Source organism: Gadus chalcogrammus, chromosome 8 (genome assembly GCF_026213295.1).
Source record: "Gadus chalcogrammus isolate NIFS_2021 chromosome 8, NIFS_Gcha_1.0, whole genome shotgun sequence".
Taxonomy (NCBI): Eukaryota; Metazoa; Chordata; class Actinopteri; order Gadiformes; family Gadidae; genus Gadus; species Gadus chalcogrammus.
The window spans coordinates 2,429,576-2,457,367 of record NC_079419.1 but is presented as its reverse complement, the minus strand read 5'-3'; the positions used below and the strand labels follow the sequence as shown (position 1 = coordinate 2,457,367).

Below are 27,792 nucleotides of genomic sequence, written 5' to 3'. Positions count from 1 at the left end.
AACCATGCCTAACACACACATACACACACGCACACTACACACACGCACACACAATCAGTACGGAGCAGATCTGTATTTTCTATCTCTCCATCTGTGATCCTTTGCATCACAATCCTAACTTGATGTTGGGAAGGGTGGATGGAGAAAGGCTTTAAGGTGTCAGACGCAATACGAATCCCAGGTTTGTTTCAACTGTACAGCTGCTTGAAGTTGTCGATGCTTTGGTCCTCGGTTTTGTCGAGTTGTTTGAGCAAGGAAATCATTGGGCCAATATCAGCAACCACAGGGGGGCTTATATTTAATGCTAATATTAATGATTTAAAATCATGTATTTACTAGACCATCGCCCCACGTCATAAAGAACAAGGAGTAACATAAACAATGATACCACTGTCATGAATGCGGTCATAACAGCTACCGAGTTACACACTGATGTATCGAGACAGGCAGAAATTCTCCAAAAAAGTCGTGCATGTTACCATACGAAGGCACATCCTAAGCTCGCGGTTTATGGGGTTTACGCTCAGCCGAACACGGCGTGACCGGTAGAGCCACCTTCTCGTTACTCGTAACACTAGTAAATCCAATGCCGGAGGAGTTTAGTCGCACAGTGTTGTTGAGCTCTGTTTTACAGCGATGTTTCCCCTCGTTATCGCAGGTGTGGGCGCTAGGGCGCTTGCCAGACTGGATGAAGTGAACGTGGAAACAGGGAGAGAGAGAGAGAGAGAGAGAGAGAGAGACCCGTAAACAGCCTGCCGAAAGCAACAGCTCCACCACCTGCGATTGCTCTGGAGGACCTCAGCGCAGGTGAGCCCCATCAACAGGAAGTGCTTAAGAAATGTGTCTGTATTTGTTATTGGTTATTGTGCGGACAGACATCATTCTACCATTATGTCTGTCCATCATGGCACTCCTGGCCATCCCTGGAAGCAGGGACGACTCCCTCTGTGTTCCTTCTCAAGGGTTCTTCCTTAATACGGAAGGAGGGTTTTCCTTGCTCTTTGGGTGGGCTAGGGTTAGGGTTAGGGGGCTGTTTGAGCTGTGATTAAAGGGGTGAAGGACCTTAAAGGTGAGGCCCGATGGCTTCAGGCTAGGGAAGTCACGCTGGGACAATAAAACTTTCCCAAACAAGCCAGTGATCAAAAGTCTTCTAATGTTGTCGGAGAGGAAGGAGAGTGTGCTATAATATTTATGGGGAATAAAATGCATTATATCATCTCTGTAAGCATCGAGGATCCGCTGGTTGCAGCGTTCACCCAGATAGAGTTGTACAGAGAGGGCTCTCAGCAGGGGAGTTTGCCGCGTTTAAGGGTTTTGGTTTCTGTTAAAATAAACGATTAAAATATCAAGTAGGTCTCTTTGCTTTTGTTTCTATGTTAAAACGCTAATATTAAAATTTGGGTGAGGGCCAGTAAGAAATTGTCTCAGGGCCTTCTGAAAAATGTGGTTGAACCCTGTATCGACACGCTCCGCACGTTTCCACTCTGTGACCAGCGCCATGAGGCTGTTGATGTTTGAAACCCACCCCCACCGTGGTGGTTCTGTCCCCCAGGTTCAGCCCAGCGGCGGTGGCAGCAGCGTGGAGCCCCCTGACCACATGGAGAATTACTTCCAGGCCGAGGGCTTCAACCTGGACAAGGTGCTGGACGAGTTTGAGCAGAACGAAGGTGAGCTCGCCGCAGAGTCGTCCCTGGCACACGATATCGGTGTCACATTCTGCCTGTGTGTCCGGTCCTTCTCTCTGATGACTCTCGGATGTTTTGGAGTTATTCCTATTACATTGGATCCTACTGCAGTCGAACAGGGATGCTTGCCAGACTAGGAAGGTGAGGTATTAGTATGCTTGTTTAACATCAACACGTGTGGTCAACGGGAGTCGCCGGGGAAGCAGAAGCTAATCTGGAACACTTCTCTATAAACTCGCTGAAACGGCAGCAGTCAGCACTGAGGTGTTTTAAAAAAAACGACCACTATGTAAAGCTGTGTTCCTTCGGAGGGGAACGTTCCAAGAAGATGCTGCAGAGACGACAGCCTGGACAGATTATTTCGCCCGATGTGTGCATCAACGCCAACCTACCCCGAAGGACGGGCTTCTCTCACAGGGTGGCGGAGGAGGAGGAGGGATTACCGTTCAGATGTCGTTTTTCTTTTCTTTTTTTCCCGCCACGTCACAAGTGGAGGCGGGGAGTGGCGATGTGTGTGTGTGTGTGTGTGTGTGTGTGTGTGCGCGTGCGGGCGAGGCGGGTTCGCTGGTGTCTGCCTTTCTTCCGCCCAACGCGTTTGTCTTGAAATACGTGCAGGTGGCAAATGAGGGTGGGCCCCTTGGACTTGGATTATTAGATTGGAGCGTTTCCCATGGGCCCCGGCGGCAGACGACGCAATTAGCCCGACGCACAGCGGAGACTGTAAAGTGCCTTCTTTTTGTCTCGTTTTTTTCTATTTATTTCCCCCCCCCACATCTAGGCTATTGCTCACCGCAGAGGGAGGTATTATAATGGCACCCTTTTGGAAGGGTTCCGGAGGGCTTATTTATGGAAATTATTATAAAGTCAACATTGAGTTAGTCTGCGGTGGTTCTTCTGACGTGGTGCTACAACGCGGCTTGGCTCTCTGGGCTACACACACGTCTGCGGTGTTTGTTGTTGAATCTAATGTGATCACAGGGCTAGCAAAGAGGCTGTAAGTGTTGTGATTGAAGAGGGTGTGTGTGTGTGTGTGTGTGTGTGTGCATTCACTGGGGTGTGTGTCTGCATCCATGTAGCACATTCCAAACTGGTAACTGCGCAGCATGAATTCCAATGAAGGGAGGGAGGTGCGTGTGTGTGTGTGCGTGTGTGTGTGCGTGTGTGTGCGTGTGTGCGTGTGTGTCGTGTCTTTCGTTGAGTGCTGTTGATACTTTGAAACAGTGGTCATGTCCCCTCGATTAGTGTGTGTGTGTGTGTGTGTGTGTGTGTGTGTGTGTGTGTGTGTGTGTGTGTGTGTGTGTGGTGTGTGTGTGTGTGTGTGTGTGTGTGTGTGTGTGGTGTGTGTGTGTGTGTGTGTGTGTGTGTGTGTGTGTGTGAGCGAGAGGGAAATGGAAGTGAACATTACTGGAATTTCCGCCTGCATTCCACACTATTCATGTGTCAGGTTGACTGATGACTGGAGCTCCCCGGGGGTGGGGGGGGGTTGTAGCAGATTGCCCCACTTTCTGAGGATCTCTCTGCCCATCATGATGCTCAATTTCCCGGCCCCTGCCCGCCTCTTTTCCTCCATTTACCGCCTGGTTCCTCTGCCGTGCTCCAGCCGTCCTGGGGGGTCCATCATACTCAGGGACAAGCACCTCTCCTATCAAACGTTATTTATTTTCACTATTGAATGAGAATATGCTCCTTTCTGTTCTACAAAGTCTGTTGTTAAAGTTGAATTTCCTAGTGCTGGCCTTATTCAACATTTTTCTCGGTTGTGGCTGAGCAACCTGAACAATGAATAACCGCTTCCTGCTTGGTCATCCTCGCATTTCAAATATTCTGTTTTCCCTTGTGCAGTCGATGGGTGGAGGAAGATGAAAAATATTGCCAGAGCATTGTTATTCACCCGTGAATAAACCTCCGCTAGCTTCTGGATCCATCGGTATCATCTTACCCGGACTCTGTTAAAGGCGTGGTTGCCGATCGCACGTCGCTCTGGGGAGGCTGCCGTCCTTTTCTTCAGCACAAGAGGCGTGATCAACGGGCCTCGTTCGAATGACTCTGTACGCAATTGGCTGCTTGCCGTCGCTTCCCTGTCGTCATTGATTAAACCAGCCAATAGCGCGCCAGGGGGAAAAGCCAGCTTGGTGATTGGCTCCCGCAAAAACGTATCGTAAGCAGAAAGAAATTTTTGCTCCTCTCCAGACCCTGAATTCGAATCGCCGGCAGAACCCAGTACCAAGTACCAAGTACCAAGTACCAAGTACCAAGTACCAAGTACCAAGTACCAAGTACCAAGTACCCAGTACCCAGTACCCAGTACCCAGTACCCAGTACCCAGTACCCAGAACCCAGTACCCAGAACCCAGTACCCAGAACCCAGAACCCAGTACCCAGTACCAAGTACCAAGTACCAAGTACCAAGTACCAAGTACCAAGTACCAAGTACCAAGTACCAAGTACCAAGTACCAAGTACCCAGAACCCAGAACCCAGTACCCAGAACCCAGAACCCAGTACCCAGTCTAGTTGTTGCAGGTTATGCGTTCATGTGTCTAACCCGTGTCCCTCACTACTCTCCCCCCCTCCCCAGATGAGACGGACACCCCCAGTCTCTCGGACTCCAAGTGGACCCAGATCCTGGCGCCGCCGGCCCACCTGCTCTCCCTGAACCCGGCGCTGGCCCACGCCGACCTGAGCCCCCAGGAGAGCCCCCTGCCCTTCAAGGCTCCGCCCCCCGCCACCACCCCCACCTGCTCCCGAGGGGGCGGCGGCGGCGAGCCCAAGCTCCTCCTCTCCGCCGGGCTCCGCCCTGGGGCGAGGCGCGGCCCCCGGACGTCCACAGCCCCCCCTCCCCCAGCCCAACATCGGGAAGCTGGTGGGCGCCGAGGAGCCGCCATGCTCCCCCGACCGGGCCGCCGCCGCCGCGGGGAACGGCCACGGCGAGGGGGAGGACGCCGGCCCTGAGCTCGATGGCCGCGCCCCTCGGACCGGGGGAGGGTCCCACCTCGACTACAACCCGCTTCACCTTCGAGGACGAGCCGGAGCCGCGCCCGACGCCAGCGGCGGCGGAGTCATCCGAGCGGCGGGATCCCAGGGGGAACGCCGCGACGAACGCTCCGGAAGGACCAGAGGGCGGCGGCCTCCAGAACGGAGGAGCGGTCGTGACTCGGGGCGGGGGTGAGGAAGAGGAGGAGGAGGAAGAGGAGGAGGAGGAGGAGGAGGTTGCCCTGGATGGGGGCTCTGATCATCCAGCGCAGGAGGCTGAGATGATGATGAGCCGTCGTCACGGCGACCGCCTCTCCGTCCCACCGGGCCTCGGCAACGGGGTGGGGAACGGGCGGGGCGGGCGCTACGAGGAGGAGGAGGAGGAGGAAGAGGAGAGGAGGGGCCTCACTCCGAGCCCCGTCCCCTCCAAGGAGGACTCTGTGACGGAGGAGAAGGAGATCGAGGAGAGCAAGCAGGAGCCCCCCCCCCCCCCCGCCGCCCAAGCTCAACAACAACCGGCTGCAGCCGGTCAGCGTGCCGTACGGCGGCGCCCGGCCCAAGCAGCCCGTCAGCCTCAAGCTCCAGATCCCGCGGGCCGACGCCCCGGCCCCGGTGCACAACACACTGGGCCCCTCCCCCACCGGCAAGAACAAGAACCTGGACAGCCAGGGGCCCGGGCGTGTGCCGGGCCCCGCCCCCGACACGGCGTCGAGTGCCGAGTCGGACCGGGGCGCGTCGACGGCGTCGTCATTGACGACGCCGCCGCCGCCGGAGGTCAACGGAGACGGCTCCGGCTCCCCCGCCCCCTCCGCCGCCCGGAGCCCCGACAACGACGTCCAGGCGGGCCAGCAGGGGGCGCTGTCCCGGAGGCCGACCGCCCCGCTGGGGGAGGTGGCCCCCGTGTGGGTGCCGGACTCCCAGGCCCCCGCGTGCATGAAGTGCGACGTCAAGTTCACCTTCACCAAGCGCCGGCATCACTGCAGAGCCTGCGGCAAGGTCAGTGGCGGAGAGCCGCGCTAAGCCCGCTCCCAGATAACGGGATTACATTTGCATTCATTCATTCATTCATTAAGCAGGCGCGTTAATTCGAGCCGATTTTTACAAAGGGGGGGGGGGGGGTGGTTGAGCAATCAAAGCGGGCGTAATCAAGGATTCCAAAAAGCAATCAATGCGAACGCAGGACGGCTCAAACAGGGTTGCTGATATCAGCGCTCGGGTCAGTGCTTGTTAAACAACAACAGCGCGTTGACCTTGATCACGCTGCGACAAAATTTAACAGTCCGGTCAGGCGTTAAGGTGATCCGGGAATAGCAATAGAGTCTTCCGGTGCTTTTCAAGGCTGTACTTAATTAAATTAACTTGTAACATGAACCTCATGGGATTGTAAGGAATTATGATCATTTCATTATTACATTATGCCATACAGCTTTTTTATTTAATTTTTTTTCTCAAGTTCACCTTGAATTGAGGCCGTACATGTTTTTCCATTCTTCAGGACTGAGCACAATAGCTCTTCCAGTTCAAAGCCACATCTCATCGAACGATAGAAAAAACACACAAACACGTCAGGGCATGGACAAACTGCTGAAACAGCACCCCCTCTGGCCAAACACTGGATAGCAATGGGCACTTGTGATTGGCACAGCTGACTGGTGATGACTATGGAAAATGGCATCACCTTGCACGAAATCTGCATCATGTGGAGAGAAAGAAAATGTGATACCCTTTTTTTTTTATGCGGTTTAGTTCCGTCCATGTGGTTTGTCCGTCTTAAAACAACATCAAATTATTTCCGTCACGACCTAGCTGGTATACCTGAGGCCCGTGTTAATGCTGAGCACGGACCTGCCCGGGGGGCGCCTGTCAGCATAGACACCTCCGCTGCCATACCACCTGAGTAGAGCTGTACTCCAGCCTCTCTCCAACACTTACTCACACTGCAGCCCGGAGCTGCCTGTGTGATAATACCGACGGGATGACGCAGACACACATGGGGATTACACACCGTGCGACCTGGATCACGCACTCGCCCCTTACACCTGAGCCACCTGTTTGTTGACACAAGACACACATAGGATGCACACACGTCTGTAGACAAAGGCTCAGGAAAGAAATGCACGAGGTCATGACCTCTAAACGTGTGTGTGTGTGTGTGTGTGTGTGTGTGTGTGTGTGTGTGTGTGTGTGTGTGTGTGTGTGTGTGTGTGTGTGTGTGTGTGTGTGTGTGTGTGTGTGTGTGTGTGTGTGTGTGTGTCAGAGAGAGCGAGCATCAATTTCTTTATCCCTTAGTGCTGGTTTAATACTTGTATTATACTTACGTTATCTAATGTTACGCTGTGTGTGTGTGTGTGTGTCAGGTGTTCTGTGCGGCCTGCTGCGGTCTGAAAGGCAGGCTGGTGTACATGGACATGAAGGAGGCCCGGGTTTGTGTCACCTGCCATTCGGCTCTCGTGAGCGGTGAGTAGGGAAGCTCCATTATGGGAAAAATTCATAATCACGATTATTCTGGTCAATGTTGAAATCACGATTATTCAAACGATTATTTTTGCCGACCCCACTCCGTTGTGATTGGTTACCTTCCGGAAGAGCATGTTGCAGCATCACCATACATGGAACATTCGAATTGTTCTACGTAGATAAATCCTGGAAATTTGAACAAGTGAATGGCGACCGGCGTCCCTAGTGTTTAGCGCTCTGCACAGCCACCCCAGACGGTCAGCAGGGAACACGTCTAAATGCATGTACGTCATTATTTGAAACTTTAGTATGGTTAAACATATGACTATAAATCATTACAACAACGTTTATAGGTCATAAAAGTTGAAAAAGCATAATAGGTGCTCTTTAATGAAAAAAAAAAAAAAATAAGGATTACCGTATATTCGTTTTGTGATCGTTTGGCGCTAAAATCGAAATCGCGATCAAAATTCGATGAATCCCCCAGCCCTAGTGGTGAGTACAGTACACGTATTGTATTCCGTACAGTTTGAGTGTGTTCCTGACATCAAGCAAACCATTACTCACAGATTCAAAGCCAGGGACTGGTTTTAATCGGAGCCCCCCTCCCATTCTGTAAGGCCTCGCCAAGGAAAAAAAAGCAACAAGCATCTTAATTGTTTGGGAATAATCATCCTGTCATGTTGTTGATTGAAAAGAGAAAATGCATCGCAGACCGTCGAGACCGAGCCAAGATGACGATAATAAAATTCGTGCTGCCGACGTTCCCGATGAAACCACAGAGATCAGTTGTGTTCCTCAAAGGCAGGGCTGACCCTACTTCCTCTCTTCGTCACCGGAGCTTTGAACAGCTTGCTTGGTTAGATTGTTTTTGTTTTAGGGAGTACTGTGATGGATACGGTAACGATATGGACAAAGCCTGTCTAATATCCCAGGGCGTCGTCTCTGCAACCTGATGTTACGACCTTCCTGGACAACGATAGAAGCATCTCTGGCAAGACTGCCTTCAAGTGGTTTATTTTTCTTTTTCTGTTTTGGTTATGATTCATGAAAAAAAGAAGAAATGCCCACAAACCAAAGCTCACAGTTCTCCAATTAGCAGCTCACTCCTAGCCAGCGGGACAAATGAGCACGCGGTAAAGACGTCCCGTCTCTGACCGCCGACACCCCCCTCCCCCCCCCCCCCCCCTCCCCCCGCCCGCCCGCACGGTCCTGGGACCCCTCGGTAACATGTAGCCCCCACCTTTCCTCCCAGCCCAAGCGTGGAGGTGCGTGGCGGCGGCTAGCGGCGTTAGCGGTTATGGCGGCGGCGGCGGCGGCGCCGGGACCCAGACCCAGCCCAACCCCAACAACCCGGCCGAGTACTGCTCCACCGTCCCGCCCCTGCAGCAGGCCCAGGCCTCTGGGGCGCTGGGCTCCCCCCCGCCCACCGTCATGGTGCCCGTGGGAGTCCTGAAGCCGGCCTGCTCCGAGGGTACGACCTAAACCCCCCCCCCCCCCTAAACCCCCCTGAACCCCAACCCCAAGCCCACCGGCCGCTACACCCTCGGCTCTGCAGAGCTGTAATTGCTCTTTTTCTTTTTCCTCCAATAATCTGCTGGATCTGTACCCTGGCCAGGCTGGCCCTGTTTGGCTCCACCCCCCCTCCCCCCTCCCCCCCCCCCCCCCACCACCACCACCCCCCCCAACTGCTTTCTTCAGTGATGTCACAGATCGTGGCGGCGTGCTTGCTTGTCCCCCTGCAAAGTTTTTCTTTTTTTTTTTTCTAAAGAGAATCTCTTGGAACTACTTTTGTACCGATCGGAAGCAGTGGTTGCAGGTTTGGACCCCCCCTCCCCCCATTTGCGTTTTCTCCCTGTTTTGGTCGGTTTGGAGTTTTGTAGTGTGTGAATTTATTTTTGATTTTTTTTTTGATTTTTTTTTTTTTGTGATTTGTTTCTCCTTTTTTTTTTCCCCCCCAGGTCTGCTGACGCGGGAGCAGAGGAGGGTGTGGTTCTCCGACGGACTCCTACCCAACGGGGACGGCACAGAGTCGTCCAAGACCCCCCCCCACCCAGTCCCGGACCCTGCGTCGTCTCGGCCCGCGGCCGGCTCCCTGTTCTCGACCAAATGTTCCCCCTCGGACGCCTCGGAGGTAAGACCCCCACCCCAGACCCCCTCCCGACCTCCGCGCCACGTTCCAGTCCTGTGAATGCTCCAGACGTGACAGGTTCACCCCCCCACCCCCCCGCACGCGATGACAAAAAACAGCCCCTTCTGGCTGGTCCACTGACCGCTACAATGCAGCCTTTTGTTTGCGTGTGGCTGCTCTCTGGGTCGAGGCGAGTGCTACCGAAGCACACGGTCACCAGGAAGTATCCTGGCTTAAAGCAGGACAAAGGACTGCTGTGAGTCTTTGACAGGGGAAATGTAATAAATTCATAGTTTCTGATAAGCTACTAGTGAAGAGAAGTGGGCCTTGGGGCAGATGACAGAACCACAGTTTGGGTTGTTTGATGTGTATTTTTATAAACTGCCGTCTGGGAACCAAAAGTTGCATGGATTAATTGTGTGTTTGATTCTGAAATTGCGGTTGGGGCTTTTTACAAAAGGCCCACTTTTGGTTTCGATATTGAGTGTGTGTGTGTGTGTGTGTGTCTGTGATTTTGAGTTCATAGTCAATAGACGGCTGTTGACTTGGGTGAAGTCGGTAGTCGGAGAGAGGGGGAGAGAGGGAGGGGGAGGGAGAGAGAGAGAGAGAGAGGGAGAGATGGGGAGAGAGGGGGAGAGAGAGAGAGAGAGAGAGAGAGAGAGAGAGAGAGGGAGAGAGAGGGAGAGGGAGAGAGAGAGAGGGGGAGAGAGAGGGGGAGAGGGAGGGAGGAAGAGAGAGAGAGAGAGCGGGAGAGAGAGGGGGAGAGAGAGAGAGAGGAGAGAGAGAGAGAGAGGAGAGAGAGGAGAGAGAGAGAGAGAGAGAGAGATTATTACCCTGGAATAAGCGCATTGCATGTATCTTATCATCTTCTAAATGTATCGGTTAAAAAAAGATTGTTTTAAACCTCATAGAATACGACCCCCTGTATGGGTAGTGGCCGGTGACCTGTGGTTGGAGTGACGGTGCCCGGTCTGAGTGTGTGCTCTTCTGTGCATCCGCCAAGAAAAGGCTTGACCTTGAGTTCTGACCGGCTGCCTGAATACATTTGAGGAGATGAGTCGCGGTCCAGGTTTAAAATCAACGCGTCAGCCTTTTTATCACAGTGTGGGCCGTGCACGCTTTTATCAACCCCTTAGTTTTCTCTTGTGTGTGACACGTTGTGTATGTTAAAGGTTGTGTCAGCGATTCTATGGCGAAACATAAACGATCACGTTCATCTGATCTTTCGTCACGGTCCGTTAGATGCCTCGCCCAATAAGCAGGCCGTCCAAAAAACGCTGAAGGCCCTGAGATCTCTCACAAAAACAAATGGTACTACCGACCACTCAAAACCAAAATAAACAGTATTCCAACCGATCACAGACAAAGGGGGGGGTGCTGTGGGGTTTTGCGCTGCGTTCATGATAGTTTTTACTGGATGCACGAAACGCGGAAGAGAGGGGCGAGCGGGCTCTGTTTGTTTGGGATCTCGCTTCAACTTCCAACAGAAGTGACGTCACCCGACATCGCTGCGGTAGATAGCCCTCTGATTCGTGTTCTCCTCCTCCTCCTCTTCCTCCCCCTCCTCCTCCTCCTCCTCCTCCTCCTCAGGCGTCCAGGGGCCCAGGGCCTGGGGGCGGGGCCCTGGCGGCGGGGAGCCCCGTGGGCAGCTCCCTCAGCCTGATCCCGGAGGACGGCCTGCCTCCCATCCTGATCTCCACGGGAGTCAAAGGAGGTACGGGAGGCCACGTCACAGGTGCTTGCCTTCATCCCTCGCCACACAGCTGCCTCGTCCTCCTCCTCGTCCCCCTCCTCCTCCTCTTCCTCTCCTCCTCGTCCTTCTTCTCCTTCTTCTCCTTCTCCTCCTCCTCCTCCTCCTCCTCCTCCTCCTCCTTCTTCTTCTTCTCCCTCTCCTTCTCCTCCTCCTCCTCCTCCTCCTTCTCCTCCTTCTTCTTCTTCTTCTTCTTCTTCTTCTTCTTCTTCTTCTTCTTCTTCTTCTTCTTCTTCTTCTTCTTCTTCTTCTCCTCCTCCTCCTCCTCCTCCTCCTCCTCCTCCTTCTTCTTCTTCTCCCTCTCCTTCTCCTCCTCCTTCTTCTTCTTCTTCTTCTTCTTCTTCTTCTTCTTCTTCTTCTTCTTCTTCTTCTTCTTCTTCTCCTCCTCCTCCTCCTCCTCCTCCTCCTCCTCCTCCTCCTCCTCCTCCTCCTCCTCCTTCTTCTTCTTCTTCTTCTTCTTCTTCTTCTTCTTCTTCTTCTTCTTCTTCTTCTTCTTCTTCTTCTTCTTCTTCTTCTTCTTCTTCTTCTTCTTCTTCTTCTTCTCATTGTCTCTTGTGTTGTTCTTCTTCCTCCGTGATCACTGGCTCACTGCCATCGCTTCCGTTTTGAAGGGGGGGGGGGGGGGGTTGCATTTTAGTTTCCCCATGGCTTTGGGGAACGTATGACCCCAAAGTGTCGTGGTTTGTTGTGTGAAACGTGAGTCCTGGTAGCTAACCTTTCACCTCCTCCCACTACCTCCCTCCCTCCCTCCCACACTCTTCCCTTCCCCTCTCGTCTCCCTCTGACTTCAAATGTCTCCCTCGATGTTCAACCCCTGACATCTCCATCGGCACTGCTCCTGCCCTCTCCGTCACCACCGTCACAACCTTCATCACTACAACCTCCATCATCACCACCATCATCATCATCACTACCTCCTCCTCCACCATCATCATCATCATCATCACTACCACCTCCATCATCATCATCATCATCATCATCATCATCATCATCATCATCATCATCATCACTGTCACCTCCATCACCATCATCATCATCATCACTACCACCTCCACCATCATCATCATCACTACCACCTCCATCACCATCATCATCATCATCACTACCACCTCCATCACCATCATCATCATCATCACTACCACCTCCATCACCATCATCATCATCATCACTACCACCTCCATCACCATCATCATCATCATCATCATCATCATCACTGTCACCATCACCATCATCATCATCACTACCACCTCCACCATCATCATCATCATCATCATCATCATCACTGTCACCTCCACCATCATCATCATCACTATCACCTCCACCATCACCATCATCATCATCATCATCACTATCACCATCACCATCATCATCATCATCACTACCACCTCCACCATCTCTACCACCTCCTCCATCTTGGTTCCCTCTTGGGCTCTTCTAATGAACCTTCTAATGACTCTCCCCCCCTCCCCCTCCCCCTCCCCCTCCCGGCTGACCTCCACCCACCACCTGGTGCCCTGACTCCACCCCCCCCCCCCCAGACTACGCGGTGGAGGAGCGGCCCTCGGAGATGGTGCTGCTGCAGCAGCTGGAGGAGGGGGGTCCGGACCCGCTGGTGTTCGTCCTCAACGCTAACCTCCTGGCCATGGTCAAGCTGGTCAACTGTGAGTACCGCTGGTCCAGACGGGCGGCTGAGTGCTACAGCGCCCCCCGCTGGTCAACTGTGAGTACCACTGGTCCAGACGGGCGGCTGAGTGCTACAGCGCCCCCCGCTGGTCAACTGTGAGTACCGCTGGTCCAGACGGGCGGCTGAGTGCTACAGCGCCCCCCGCTGGTCAACTGTGAGTACCACTGGTCCAGACGGGCGGCTGAGTGCTACAGCGCCCCCCGCTGGTCCAGACGGGCGGCTGAGTGCTACAGCGTCTGTGGAGCGCCTGCAGACTGGGACTGGGGTTAAGGGCCGCACCAATACACTTTAGTTTAGTTATTTCGATCACAATTCGACCACAACATTGCATACTTAGTTAAAAAAGTTTAAAAAAAGTAAAAAAAGTAAAAAAAAAAAAAGTTAAAATAAGTTGTCATCTTAATTTATACATTGACATTGCTTAAAAGTACTGACCGAAAAGGTGTAAGGTGGACATATATTTTTTTTTTCGTAGGTCCTTCAGGATCTTATCTTTTTCTTATTATTTTATTTTTCATTAAGTATTATTATTATTATTTTATTTATTTATTTTACAATTACTATGACTTGATTTAGACCCGTCCCGCACGTAAGCATTCTGTTTCATTGATGATATTCTGGGGCATGATTTGTCAAGTCGTCGCCCCGTTGCTACTTAGATCCTGTGACTGTCTCCGTACTTTGATTTGTTGCATGTTTAGTGTTTTCTTTTGATAGTAAGCAATGAACCAATGGTAGCCAGCGCGATGACTAAATATGGCTTTTTAGACGTATTGCAGCGCTTTCTCTCGGCTGTAATCACTCGATAGTTTCTTCCTGGCGGTGAGAACATAACCATTCGCCCAACTATTGAAATTGTAATTCCCGGCTTCATGAACAACCGACTTCTTCTGAAAACGGCCCCATCTTATGTTCAGGCTTTGAACGAGCCGTTGATCCTTTCTCCCTTCCTTCCTGCCCTCCCATTGGCCCAGATGTGAACAGGAAGTGCTGGTACATGACCACCAAGGGCATGCACGCGGTGGGCCAGGCCGAGGTGGTGATCCTGCTGCAGTGCCTGCCCGACGAGAAGACCATCCCCCGGGACATCTTCACCCACTTCGTGCTCCTGTACCAGGAGGCCCTGACTGGTGGGTACCCCCAACCCCCCCGGAGCCCGGTGGCCTTCTGGAGGTCCTAGAACCCCCTTTAGTATGAGGGGGGGGGGGGGGGGGGGGGGAGAGATAGCAGCCTGATATCTTGCGTTATCAGGCTGACTCAAGATGTATCTATTTATTTATTTATCCATTAATTGAATATTTAAAGAAAATATTTATATATATATATATATGGCATATAAAATCCTCGCAGTACCCCATCAAGAGGTCCCTAAGTGTTCCCCTCCTCATACTTCAGTAGGTAATCCGTCCTTATACGGGAGACGGTGATACCGCATGTTCCCGCTGCCTTAGAATGGCGGAGGGTCTTTCCAATGCCATCTACCACGCGAACCCCCTACAGGCCAATTGTGGAACTACAGGCCCTTAGAGGAACTACAGGCCGTTAGAGGAACTACAGGCCCTTAGAGGAACAACAGGCCGCTAGAGGAACTACAGGCCGTTAGAGGAACTACAGGCCCTTAGAGGAACTACAGGCCGTTAGAGGAACTACAGGCCCTTAGAGGAACTACAGGCCGTTAGAGGAACTACAGGCCCTTAGAGGAACAACAGGCCGCTAGAGGAACTACAGGCCCTTAGAGGAACTACAGGCCGCTAAAGGAACTACAGGCCCTTAGAGGAACTACAGGCCGTTAGAGGAACTACAGGCCGTCAGTAGAACTACAGGCCGTTAGAGGAACTACAGGCCGTTAGAGGAACTACAGGCCCTACGGGCCAGTACAGGAACTACACTCCTCCGCACAAGCCTCCCCGACAGACGGTCATGGCTGCCGCTTGCCCCCCCGTACCCCTGCCAGACTTCGGGCGCACAATGCTTCTTAGGACACCGAGGCGCTAACATCCAGTGACTTTGACAGCACAAGCTGTCAAAGTCACTGGATGTTAGAGCCTCAGTCTGAGGGGGCAGAAGACAGCTCAATGGCGTCTTCCACCCCCCCCCCCCCCCCCCCCCCCCCCCCCCAAGGGGTGGTCTTTTTATTAATCCGCTTCCCACTCGAACATAAACTCACTGCTGTGCAAGGAACCATTTCTTCCCTCGGTTGTCATCTCCAGCTGAAGCCCTTGTTGGCCGCTGTCGTGCGGCTGTGTGCTAACCGATAGCTTCTGCATCCACTGTCAGGGGGCTTCACCGGGGAGCTATGATCTCTCCCTCAGATAATTGGTAACATGACGCTAGGGAAGGTAACATGAAGTGGGTCGCGGCCCCCAGCCAGCGGGGGCAGTGAGCCAGTCATTCACTGTGGTTAAAGAGCTCCTTTTTTGGTGTGTATCAAGTCCTCGCAGACAAGACTAATCCTGGGAATTTAAGAGCCTTGTTGCTTTCACTCCATGCTTAGCGTTAGCCGCACAGTTTATTTCACCACTATCTCTCCACTTTTCACTTCATCTTTGGTTTTAGTTTCCTGGCTGCCTCTTCCTCGATATCGTAATGATCTAAAGAGGCAGTCTTTGTTGTTTCAGAGTCCCCTTTCTTGTATCCTCTTCCCAATCCTGCTGGTTCATTCTTGTTTGGCATTTATTTAGGACCTGTTTTGGATGTATGTTGGGTTAGTTATTTCTCCTGCCAACCAAAACACGCACACGACAAACTAAACGACTTACCAACCGTTGTATAAGGTGGACGGCTGTTTTGTGTGTCGTGAACTCATATGAAACAAGTTTAAACTGAACTATGAAACTTTTTTACTGTAATTACTGAGCTAGAAAGTTTCCCAAGAAACGTGCCCATCCAGGTCAGTCAGTCAGTCAGTCAGTCAATCAAGAAGATCTTCCCTATAAAAAGTGTTATTCTGGTCAACTTTTGCTCACCCCCAGACCATGTGAAAAATACTTGGACACTGTCATCTGAAAATTGGTACAGCTATAACCGTAGCTACAACTCAGGCCACACGGGGCAGCGGATGTTCAAACACATAGTGCAGCTTTAAACCGGAAAAACAATTTTAATGGTTCCCATTCAAAAGTCCTAAACAAGAAAGTCTCACTCATACAAATCAATCCACACTGCGTCTCATCAGCCCCCCCCCCCCCCCCCCTCTCTCTCTCTCTCCCCAGGTAACGTCCTGGCCCACCTGAGTCACTCGTTCTTCACCCAGAGCTTCCTGGGCAGCCGAGAGCACGGCGGCTTCCTGTACGTCAGCCCCTCCTTCCAGTCCCTGCAGGAGCTGCTGCTGCCCAACCCGCCCTACCTCTTCGGCATTCTCATCCAGAAGTGGGAGACGCCCTGGGCCAAGGTGTTCCCCATCCGACTCCTGCTGCGGCTGGGGGCGGAGTACCGATGTGAGCGGGGTTGGGGGGGAGGTGGGGCTGTTGGGTGTATTATTAGCATTGTCATGGTAGACCTCCTATATATGAGAGGATATAGGTGGTAGACCTCCTCTATATGAGAGGATATAGGTGGTAGACCTCCTATATATGAGAGGATATAGGTGGTAGACCTCCTATATGAGAGGATATATGGTAGACCTCCTATATGAGAGGATATAGGTGGTAGACCTCCTATATGAGAGGATATAGGTGGTAGACCTCCTATATGAGAGGATATAGGTGGTAGACCTCCTATATGAGAGGATATAGGTGGTAGACCTCCTATATGAGAGGATATAGGTGGTAGACCTCCTCTATATGAGAGGATATAGGTGGTAGACCTCCTCTATATGAGAGGATATAGGTGGTAGACCTCCTCTATATGAGAGGATATAGGTGGTAGACCTCCTCTATATGAGAGGATATAGATGGTAGACCTATATGAGAGGATATAGATGGTAGACCTATATGAGAGGATATAGGTGGTAGACCTCCTCTATATGAGAGGATAAAGATGGTAGACCTCCTCTATATGAGAGGATATGGATGGTAGATCGCTCCCAGCTTGTAAATCCTGCCTGCCAAATCCCACCACTGTAGAGAAAAGTCCAACAAAAATCCATCATTGCACTTGCAGCCCATCCCGTGGACAGCGTAAAAACCCAAATCTGACCCATTACTAATGGATGTGAGGGAGAGGCCCGGCTAGGATTTCACCTCCATTATTCTCAGCCATAACACAGTAAAATATTAACACATGAGGTCATTTAGAAATCTCAGCCCTCTAAGTCGATTGTCAGCCTGAAGAACCCTCCTGGTGTGTGTGTGTGTGTGTGTGTGTGTGTGTGTGTGTGTGTGTGTGTGTGTGTGTGTGTGTGTGTGTGTGTGTGTGTGTGTGTGTGTGTGTGTGTGTGTGTGTGTGTGTGTGTGTGTGTGTGTGTGTGCGTGTCTGTGCGTGTCTGTGCGTGCGCGCGCGGTGTGTGGGTGCATATGGTGTGTGTGTGTGTGTGTGTCTTCGCGCATGTGTGGGTGCATGTGGTGTGTGTGTGTGCACTGCACACTCTAGTATCAGCCAGCCCACCACGCTCTACTCATTAGGCTTTAAGTCTGAAAAGGGATTTTTTTTTTTTTTTTTTTTTTTTTTTTTTTTTTTTTCATTTTGCTCCAACCAATCCCCCTGTAAGCGAGGCGCTGCTGGCCTGGACTAAGCCCCATTCCTAGCCGCCCGTATTCACGTGACGGAATACATTAACAAAAGCCACTTAGATCTGTGAGGGCTGCAGAATGTGAACCTTAACACGCATTCACCTGTTTCAATATCTTTGAAGGCCCGGGCGCTCCAGTGTCAAGTGTGTACGAGTCGATCCTGTGAGGTGGACGCCGGTGTAGCCTATTTATAGTGTAATGAATGAACTGGTGGAGTAAGATGTAATTTCCCGGCTGTCTGCTGAGATAAGGCTTCCAAATAGGCTAATCTAAGAAGCTTTGGTTGCTGGTGCAACGCTGACATCCTTCCCTGCTCATGGATTAGAAGCTGTCCTCTGAAGTAGAGGAAAGCCTTTTGGTATGTGTGTGTGTGTGTGTGTGGGGGGGGGGGGGGGTGTGTGTGTGTGTGTGTGTGTGTGTGGGGGGGTGTGTGTGTGTGTGTGTGTGTGTGTGTGTGTGTGTGTGTGTGTGTGTGGGGGGGGGTGTGTGGGTGTTGATGTCCCTGTTTCATTTAGTGGCACATATAAATGATGAACGCGGAAAAAGTGAGAATACATGGTTAAATAAAAAGGAGACAAGCATTGAGCGAAGTTCCATTTAATCATTCAATTTGAAAAAAAATAAACGCACAAATAAAAAAGCAAAGCACACAAATCAACCAACATCCGTTTCCAGTTGGGAAAGGATCATGCTTGCAGTAGGGTGTTCAACTCCCTGCTGAACCGTGTTCCATCCCAAACGGCCGTAGCCTGCCTCAAGGCCTTTTGTGTCATTTAGCAGACGCTAAATGACACAAAATAACAACGTCGGCAACAGGACGGCCATGCTTGCGGCCTAATTGCCCTGACGTTATTGTTTCTTTCCTTCCAGTCTATCCGTGCCCGCTGTTCAGCGTGCGATACAGGAAACCCTTGTTTGGAGAGACCGGCCACACCATCATGAATCTTTTAGCAGTAAGTTCTTGGCTTACAGACCCCTCTAGTCGGTATCTTCCATGACCAAAGGCGCAAGATAACGTTTAATGCGTTGAGTAGACGCCTTTTGGACAATTTAGGTCTTTTTTTTGTATCTACCATCAGTCCTCTTTATGATCGTGAAGTTAATTCAGTTGAGTGCTTTGTTAATCCCGATGGAAAATTATTCCTGTCAGAATCGCTCTGCTCAAGATAGAAATAATATCAACGCAGAATCTAAAGCATGCAATAACATAAGCAAATACAGAAAAATATGAAACGCATAATAAAGTAAAAATGCCGTTACTCGAATGCTGGAACACTGCAGATTCAATGGAAATATTAAATTTGGACCTCTGGAGAAAGCAGTCTCCAGCACGTCTCCTGAGTCTTTTCTCTCCGTCTCTGTCCTAGGACTTCCGTAACTACCAGTACACTCTGCCTGTGGTGAAGGGGCTGGTGGTGGACATGGAGGTGAAGAAGACCTGCATCAAAATCCCAAGCAACCGCTATAACGAGGTAGGTACCCTCTCTGTCGCTCTCCCGCTGTGTATCACGATGACCCTCGACCTCACAACCCTACTGTAGGGCTGCTCGATTATGGAAAAAAAAAACATACTCACGATTATTTTGGTTATTTATTCGGCATGCCTCTCCCAAAAAACCCTTTTGTTTCTGAGAACATTGAAATTTCGCCTTTAAAAAAAATACACAAAATGGTAATAACTAAAATGTTGAAATCTAAAATAATGTATAGATTTGTATCCAGCTGTTCGGCACTTTCTATAAAACATTTGAGGAAAAAGGACGGAAAACTTGATTATATTACTTTTGTCGTCGTTTGACGCGGAAAATCGAAATCGAAATCGCGATCAAAATTTCGATTAACCGCCCAGCCGTACCCTACTGGTATATGTTCAGTAGCCTTAGAATATGTTTTTTTGGGTCAAGGATGGGACACACGCGACAGTCTTAAGTGTGTGTGTGTGTATAGGATGTTATAACACTACTCCACTGACCTAGCTCTTTATATTTGACTATCGCCCTGGAGGTTCAGTAGCAGCTGCTAACCCTTTTTATGCTGCTACCACCACCACTAAAACTACCACTAATACCACCAGCACTAATTCGTTACAGGCCATCTGTTAGAGCAATTTAGATTCACAAAACGTTATAGTCCATCCATTGGGACACAATATCCTCCTCGACATGGCTCATATTAAAACTCATAATTTGTAGCGTACTCGAAAAAAAATGGCATATTGCAACGTGTGTAAACTGAGACATGGCTGGTGTGAAGGACAAGCTTCATTTGTGATGCTAATAGGAACACCGAAACGCTCCTAATTAAATGACGCCCATCTGAAGGGAGCCACCCATCGACCGATGGCTTCCATCTTTTGGCGGGCGACGCAGTGACAGATCCCATAACCCTGACACAGTGACTGGAAGGGTGGGGACGCTTGACCCCCGTCTGAAGAGCGGCACGCAGCTCTCCGTTCATGACCCCCAGAGGGGAAACCTTTAATCGCTGAGCCCTTAGGTTAACATATCAAACGCCCGCTAAAAACTCAATTCAGAGCAGTGAAAGTCTTGGGTAGAGGCACACAGTTGGTCTAGAGCTGTGTGGGTGTGGGTGTGAAAAAAACAACACACTAAGAGTAAGAATATAAGACGGAAAAAAAAGTAGAATGTAATAAATAGAAGTTGCAGCCTACCAGTGTATACACGTGCATCAAAGGACTTAACATAGCGTGTGCGGTTCGGTTGGAGCTCAGTGGGAAACGCGTCTTTCGTTCCCATATTCATGCGAGGAGTGGCTATGTCTCTCTCTCTCCACACTCTGTCCATAAAGGCATTTTGCTGCGGAGCACATTAACTCTGGGGGCAATTAGGCTTAGCCGGTGAGCGAGCCTCCCTCGGAACAAGTCATGTCATGCCTTCACCACCCCCACCCCCCCCCCCCCCCCCCCATACCCTAGGGGGACGGGTGAGTTCATCCTCCCCTCGTCTCCTTCTGTCCTTGCCAGCTGATGAAGGCCATGAACAAATCCAACGAGCACGTGCTGGCCATGGCGGCGTGCTTCAACGACCGCGCAGACTCCCATCTGGTGTGCGTCCAGAACGACGACGGCAACTACCAGACGCAGGCCATCAGCATCCACCACCAGCCGCGCAAAGGTCGGCCTCCTCCTCCTCATCCTCCTCCTCCTCTTCATCCTCACTCTCCTCCTCCCTCACCTCCTCCTCTTCCTCCTCCTCTTCATCCTCACTCTCCTCCTCCCTCACCTCCTCCTTTCTTCCTCCTCCTACTCCTCCTCCTCCTCTTCTTTCTCCTCCTCCTCCTTTTCCACTCTCCTCCTCCTCCTCCTCTTTCTCAGCTCTCTCCTCCCCTTTCTCCATTCTCTCCTCTTCCTCTTTCTCCACTCCCTCATCCTCCTCCTCCTCCTCCTCCTCCTCCTCTTCTTTCTCCACTCTCTCTCTTCCTCCAGCCTCACCTCCTCCACCCTGACCTCCTCCTCCTCTTCCTCGATGCTGTGCCTTTGTAACTTATCCCCCTCACTCACTCTTCACCCCGGGACGCTCCACAGGGGGGCGCTGTTGAGCCGGCCAATAAGCAGCGTGTGATTAACATTCATGTGTGCTCTCTCCCCCCCCCTCAGTCACTGGCGCCTGCTTCTTTGTGTTCAGCGGGGCTCTGAAAGCGTCGTCGGGCTACCTGGCCAAGACCAGCATCGTGGAAGGTGAGAAGTGCTGACGGGTCTGTCTGTCTGTCTGTCTGTCTGTCTGGCCGTATGGCCGTCTGGCCGTATGGCCGTCTGTCTGTCCCAAGGGCCGCTGGCTCCACACGGCTGATCGTTTGACCGCTCGTGTCACTGCAATAAGGTTCGATTAGTGTGAGGAAACTGATGCCTGACCTCCTTCTCCTCCACCGCCCCCCCAGACGGCGTGATGGTCCAGATCACTGCGGAGACCATGGACTCGCTACGGCAGGCGCTGAGGGACATGAAGGACTACACGGTGGCGTGCGGCAAGGCGGGCCAGGAGGAGAGCCAGGAGCACGTCCACATCCAGTGGACCGAGGACGACCACAACTTCAACAAGGGGTGGGTCGGGTGGGTCACGGTTGGGGGTGGTCCGGCTAGGGTTGGGGGGGGGGGGGGGGGGTTCAGGGTCGGGGGAGTCCGGGTTGAGAGGAGTTACCGTTTGGGGGTGGGTCAGGGATGAGGGGGTCACGATTGGGGGGGTTCACAGTTGGAGGGGGGGGGGGGGGGCTGGGGGGGTCATGGTTGGGGAGGGACGGGCGGTGGATGCATTTTGCAGTGTTGTTCCTCCTGGATCTCGCGAAATGATTACAATATTGTGAGTAAAACCAGCGAGTCATGTACAGCTTCGCATTGAAAGGGTTCTGTGCTTTGGCACGAGTACAAACACGTATAATACGCAGATCCGTATGTGCTCTTCTATCGTCGGATCAGAGCGTGCCGGCTTCTAACGTCACTTCAGGGGCGAATCGGGCGATCAGGTGATTCGGAGTTTGATAAGGCCATTCCTTCAGCCCCATTACTGCTGTGTGCTCGTTGCTTCTTCTGGGCTCCTCCAGACAGAAGTTTTTATGTGGAAACACTTCATAATAATAATGACAAGTGGGGTGGCCAAGGAAAAGCACACAGAGATCTGCCCCGTTGAACCACAGTCACGTGACCAAACGGCCACCAATCAAACACCTTCATCAGCTTTTGGAATATTGAATACTATTGTATACAATAGTTCAGGGAAGATCATATTTGTCCTCATTATAGGGCTGGGGTTGGAACCCACAACCTACCCCAGTGTCTTTATTAAAGTGTGGGGGATATGTGAAGCAAATCAACGACTACATTCATGTTGTTTATTCTACAGCTAGGCAAATGTGAGTAACTCCGTGACATGCAAGCACGCCACAGTAATTAATCTGCCATAAACGCGCCACAAGGGGAACGCACCACGTGACAAACCAGCACTGCTGGAAGCGTTTTGATTGACAGCCTCATGCAGAATGGCATCTTGACAGCTGGTTTGACAGCCCCGTGCTGCTTTGTGTCAGGGAGACTTCACAGGTTCTTGCCCTTTTTATCTCATCGCTGAATGCGCGCCACACCCCAGCTATGACATCGGTATGCCACTTTAGCACTCGCTGGCAGTAAAAAACTAAAACAATAAAGGTAATCTTCACACTTTGAGCACGCAGTGTGTGAACTCACCGACCCTTTAAAGGTGACATATTATACCACCAGGTGCGAGCGTGATTAGCCGTTACAGGACGATTTCTTCACAAGTGAGCGGGCGTGTCCACCTAGATGAATGACAGATAGATGAGCAACGTCTTCTACAGTCCACTGGGTAGGCTGGTAGACTGATCCATCCAGATTCCAGAGTACGATTTTCAAAACTTGTAACGGCTAATCACAGTCACTATAATATGTCATCTTTAAACCCTAGTGAGTACAGCGCCCCCTTGAGGGTGAGCCCATGTGTTGTACGTCTAAACCTCCTGATCTCCCCACAGGGTGATCAGCCCCATCGACGGGAGGTCCATGGAGTCCATCACCAGCGTCAAGGTCTTCCACGGCTCTGAGGTCAAGTCCAACGGCAAGGTCATCCGCTGGACCGAGGTACGCCCCCCCCCCCCCCCCCCCCCCCCTACTGATCCTCTTTCCGGCCCTGGGACCTGTGTTTAGTCTGATAGGATTCAGGCTGTTGGTCTCCAACGCTAAAAACACCTAACTTGAACACTTTTAAATTAGTTTTATACCCCCCACTACATTCACACAGAACTCCCGACTTTCCCTGGCCTACTTTTTTAGGGGGGGCATTTTTGTCTTGTTCTAACTATTATTATTATAATCATGAAAGTGAACTGTTTCTCTATTCTATTTTGTCTGCCACAATCTTCTCTAAAAAAATTATACGGCTGAAAAAGATGAAATAAAAAACACTATATTCTATTAAAATACAGTTGCTGAAACTGAAAAAAAAATGGCCAATAATATTAATAATGAATTCAACGTTGAACGTAAGTCTACCGACCGTTCAATAACAACGACGTAAAACCCCACAAAAAAATAGTGCCACCGTACAATCGGATTACCACGACCTAGACCCCACCCCTACCCTCCCTTGCTCATGGTCAATGGTAATAGTGCTTTTTCTCTAACCAGTGGCCACCAAAAGCGCTTTACAATACTGCCCAACATTCACCCATTCATGCACACATTGCCACCTCGACGGCGGAGTCAGCCACGCAGGGCGACCGCCAGCTGGTCAGGAGCGGTCAGGGTGAGGGCGGCTAGGAGGAGCCGGGATCCAACTAGCAACCTTTAGCGGTTACTAGGGTTGCCGCGGTATACGGTATTACCGGTGTTACCGGTGTTGAGGCCAACACCGATTACTTTTTTTTTTCTTTTTTTTTCGGTAATTAAAAACAAATTCAGTAAAAATGAATAATATAATCATAATTAAGAAAATTAAAATATGTAGAATAGGCTACAGTTCTGTTCTGTGCGGAAGAGAATTGGCGCGCCGGGAATTGACGCGCTTCCTTACAAGACCGGTAACCATAGCAACGCCGGTAAACAAACCCCGCGAAGCCCAATCCCTACGTGAGCTCCCCGCGCTACGGCCATCCGGAGGCGCACAGAGCTTTTGGCCGTGATATTATGATATGTACAATTATATTATCCTTGGCGCGCTGCCAGCCGCTGTCACCGAGTGTGAGAGGAGAGTTGACGGAGAAGATGGCGGTTGACCTAGTTTCAAAGTCAATACCGTTTATACCGGTAATACCGGCGTTGACGCGAGCGTATTACTCGGTGTGAAGATGTCCGCACGGCGGCGACCCTAGCGGTGACCGGCCCACTGGCTCCACCTCCTGAGCGACCTGCCGCCTGCTCACGGGGTCCCCGGGTAGTGAGCTGTGTCTGCGTGCCGTGCCTCGGCCCCCCCTGCAGGTGTTCTTCCTGCGGAGCGAGGACCACCCGGGGGGGGGTCTGGGCGACCCCGCCGACCACAGCCGGCTGACGGAGAACGTGGCGCGGGCCTTCTGCACGGCGCTGGGCCCCCACCTCAAGCTGCTGAAGGAGGACGGCATGGCCAAGCTGGGCCTGAGGGTCACCCTGGACACGGACCAGGTGGGTGGGGGGGGGGTCTGGTCTGAGGCCAAGCTGGGCCTGAGGGTCACCCTGGACACGGACCAGGTGGGTGGGTGGGGGGGTCTGGTCTGAGGCCAAGCTGGGCCTGAGGGTCACCCTGGACACGGACCAGGTGGGTGGGGGGGGGGGGGGGACGCCCGTGGGGGCGTGGGGACGCCCGTGGGGGCGTGGGAGTTGTATCGAACCATGCACTAAAATTCAAGTTACATTGAATGTAAGTTATAGAATGTATCTTTCCATAAGTGTCGAGTTATCCATGTTGGGAATGCAGGTGGAATTCATCTTTCAAGGTTATTCTTTGAAAGTGACTTACTATCCATTGCCCCACAAATGACTAAGTAAATATGAATTTACTGACGAACACATATGGCTTTTCTTGCAGATTACATTCTAGTAAAACAGGCCTCAACAATAAGGAGCAACTAAAATGAAAAATATAATAAATCGTTTTTTCCGATCATCATCGATTGAGTTTGTGGCCCCTCCCCTTCCCCACGTTGGATAATGCTTTGATTTAGGCTTTGTCGTTATCTGATAACCACTAATAAAAAGGGGGTCAGTCAAATTTACTTCGGGCAAGTAGAATTCAGACCCACTTGGGCAAGTGGGAAAACCCTTAGCGTCGAGCCGTGTAAAAGCTCTTTTCTCTCTCTCTCTCTCTCTCTCTCCCTCTCCCTCTCCCTCTCCCTCTCTCTCTCTCTCTCTCTCTCTCTCTCTCTCTCTCTCTCCCTCTCTCTCCCTCTCCCTCTCCCTCTCCCTCTCCCTCTCCCTCTCCTCTCTCTCTCTCTCTCTCTCTCTCTCTCCAGGTGGGCTACCTGGCGGGCAGTAACGGCCAGCCCCTGCTGCCCCAGTACCTCAGCCACCTGGACAGCACCCTCATCCCCGTCATCCACAGCGGCGCCTGCCAGCTCAGCGAGGGCCCCGTCGTCATGGAGCTCGTCTTCTACATCCTGGAGATCATCTCCTAGGCAACGGCCGTCCCCGGGGCCTCTTTGTTTGTTCCCAGCTGTCTCTTTTAGACGCAACCGGGACCCCCTGGACAACGTGTGGGGGTCCCCAACGCCTCCTTTTAAACGCCTTGGTTTGCCCCCCCTCGTTGGAAAGGGTCACGGAGCCGGCACTGACTAGAGGGGGTCGTCATGCCAACGCCATCGCTCCTCGTGCATTCTGACTGTACGGACCCTCAGACCGGAGCGGGCTCGGCCTCATGTGTTTTTGGGATCCGGTTGGGACTGGTTGGCGAGGAGGACCGGACCCATTGGAAAGCGCTTGTTTCAGTTTGAACCCGCTTAAGTCGATTTGCCTTGGAGGCGGTTCAGCTAAGCCACGGCGACCGCACAGGTCACGGGAGAGCTTCTCTGCCCGTCATCTGATATATTATTGTCATATATATATATATATATAAATATATGTATATTTTTTAACTTATTGTAGCAACACGGGGCCGACCACCATCCACCTGCGTTGTGAACAGGATAAAACGCTACAAGCAGTCACAGAGACTTTCTGACTCAGGTTTGCACTCCCTATTCCCCCCCCTCCCCTCCCCTCCCATAACGTTTTAAGTTCCACTGTGGGAGCCCATCTGTGAAGACCCCCTCCCTGGTAGCAACAGCAGACCCTCTGGATCACCAGAGGGGGGGGGGGGGCGCGGCAGCGGAGCCACTGTCCAGCCCTCTGGTCATCGTCCGTCCGTGAATATCAGGAGGATCAGAGATGATGAGGAACCACCGCTGCAAGAGCACACGAGAGGGACCAGAACAAGTGCCTGTGCGTGTGTGTGTGTGTGTGTGCGTGTGTGCGTGTGCGTGTGCGTGCGTGCCGGTGGCGTGTCTTCTCCTGCACCGCGGTGCTCAGTGCCTGCAGCGAGCCGCTCTATCAGAACAACGGGAACCTACAGACTAACCCGGGCTTCACTCCTCCGACACAGGCTTTGTTTTCCCCGGACGTCCGCGACGCGCCCCCCCCGCGTTGTTTGGATTCTGCGTGTACATATTCTGTAGCCTCAGGGGGCGGAACCTCCTCTGATGAACCAGAGTTAGGAGGGTTAAAGCGGTCCGGGACACTGGAGGCCCGGCCTGTGCTGGGAGGGGTCGTCTTCAGACTGTAAAGGCCTTCTCCGGGGTCCTGTACGACCGGCCTGCTCACGTCAGCAACAACAAAAAGGTCTCCATGCTTTGTCAACTTGACTGTGTGACGCTAAGCAGGACGGTGAGGGAATGGTTCTGAACGCCAGTCACGTGGTCCCACTTTCTGAGCCTGGGTTGTCCACATCAAGCTGAAGGCCACTCAAAGCGGTGAGCCTGTGTGTTTCTATGCTGTGACCTCGTCCCATGCATGCAGCTTCTCGCAGAAGGACCGAACTTGTGCAAGCTGGGAGTTGAGGACGGGAATTTATGTGGGAGGGGCTTGGGGGGGGCTTGAAGTGTGTGGGGGGGGGGCATAACTCCCTGCTAGCATCAACGGCAGGAGTGCAGTTGGAATGGACTCTCGCCGCCTCGTTTTGTTTGTCGACATTTCAGTCAAACAGATGTTCTTTGTTTCAACACTTCCTAATCATACAAAGAAAATAACTGTCAAAAGCGTAAGGATTATTATAAATATATATAAATATCTATACGTGTGTGTGTGTGTGTGTGTGTGTGTGTGTGTGTGTGTGTGTGTGTGTGTGTGTGTGTGTAAAATGCAAAAGCAGTGCACTGGATTCTAAGCCATTTTACAGGAGAGATAAAGACTTCAGACCGAGGGATGCGGGCAGCCTGGGCCTTCATCCTGTAGAAGGGGGGGGGGGGGGGGAGTGTTGATGGGCTCCATGGTAAACCTTAGGTTACCGCTTTGACGGGTTTAAAATGCCCCCCCCCCGATAACTCCACATCCCGGGCGCTGAGTTCCTGGGGGTGCACGGGGGTGAGGGATGACACCATCTCGCCTGGTCGCTCAACATCAGCTTGGCCCGCATATACACGTGTAGTCAGACTTTGACAACATTTGGCCATTTAAAACCCAACCCCCCAAAGCAATAGGAACCCTGTAGATCTGGGAAACGCTTTAAGGCTTCAGTGTTTTAAGTCTGCATGTGGGACGTCCAAAATCAACCACCCCAATAACCCTCAATTCTACACGGGCAGAGGTCTGGCCTATCTTCTCCTTCAATACCATGGACCTGATAGAAAACAAGAATGTATTTGTCCTTTTGCAGTAAAACATTATCTGTAAACCCTTTGTTTTGTGGGCAAACCCTGGCTGAAGTCTGTGTGTCATCGTGTGAACTGCATCTCCTCTCATGTCCACCATCACAC

At 51.8% G+C, this 27,792-nt stretch overlaps 1 protein-coding gene across 1 annotated transcript; it reads left to right on the top strand.

Moving 5' to 3' along the window:
- Positions 1 to 26,886, top strand: LOC130387160 (zinc finger FYVE domain-containing protein 9-like). The gene is given in 21 exon segments (XM_056596156.1): positions 1 to 807; positions 1,553 to 1,667; positions 4,263 to 4,486; positions 4,530 to 4,833; positions 4,925 to 5,138; positions 5,140 to 5,653; positions 7,015 to 7,114; positions 8,370 to 8,588; positions 9,076 to 9,248; positions 10,836 to 10,980; positions 12,534 to 12,656; positions 13,654 to 13,809; positions 15,892 to 16,116; positions 18,220 to 18,302; positions 18,717 to 18,821; positions 20,333 to 20,483; positions 20,966 to 21,046; positions 21,247 to 21,409; positions 22,852 to 22,957; positions 24,293 to 24,472; positions 25,300 to 26,886. Coding segments are annotated over 20 exon segments (3,498 nt in total). The 5' UTR covers positions 1 to 807; positions 1,553 to 1,597; the 3' UTR covers positions 25,462 to 26,886.
- The last annotated feature ends 906 nt before the right edge of the window (positions 26,887 to 27,792 follow it).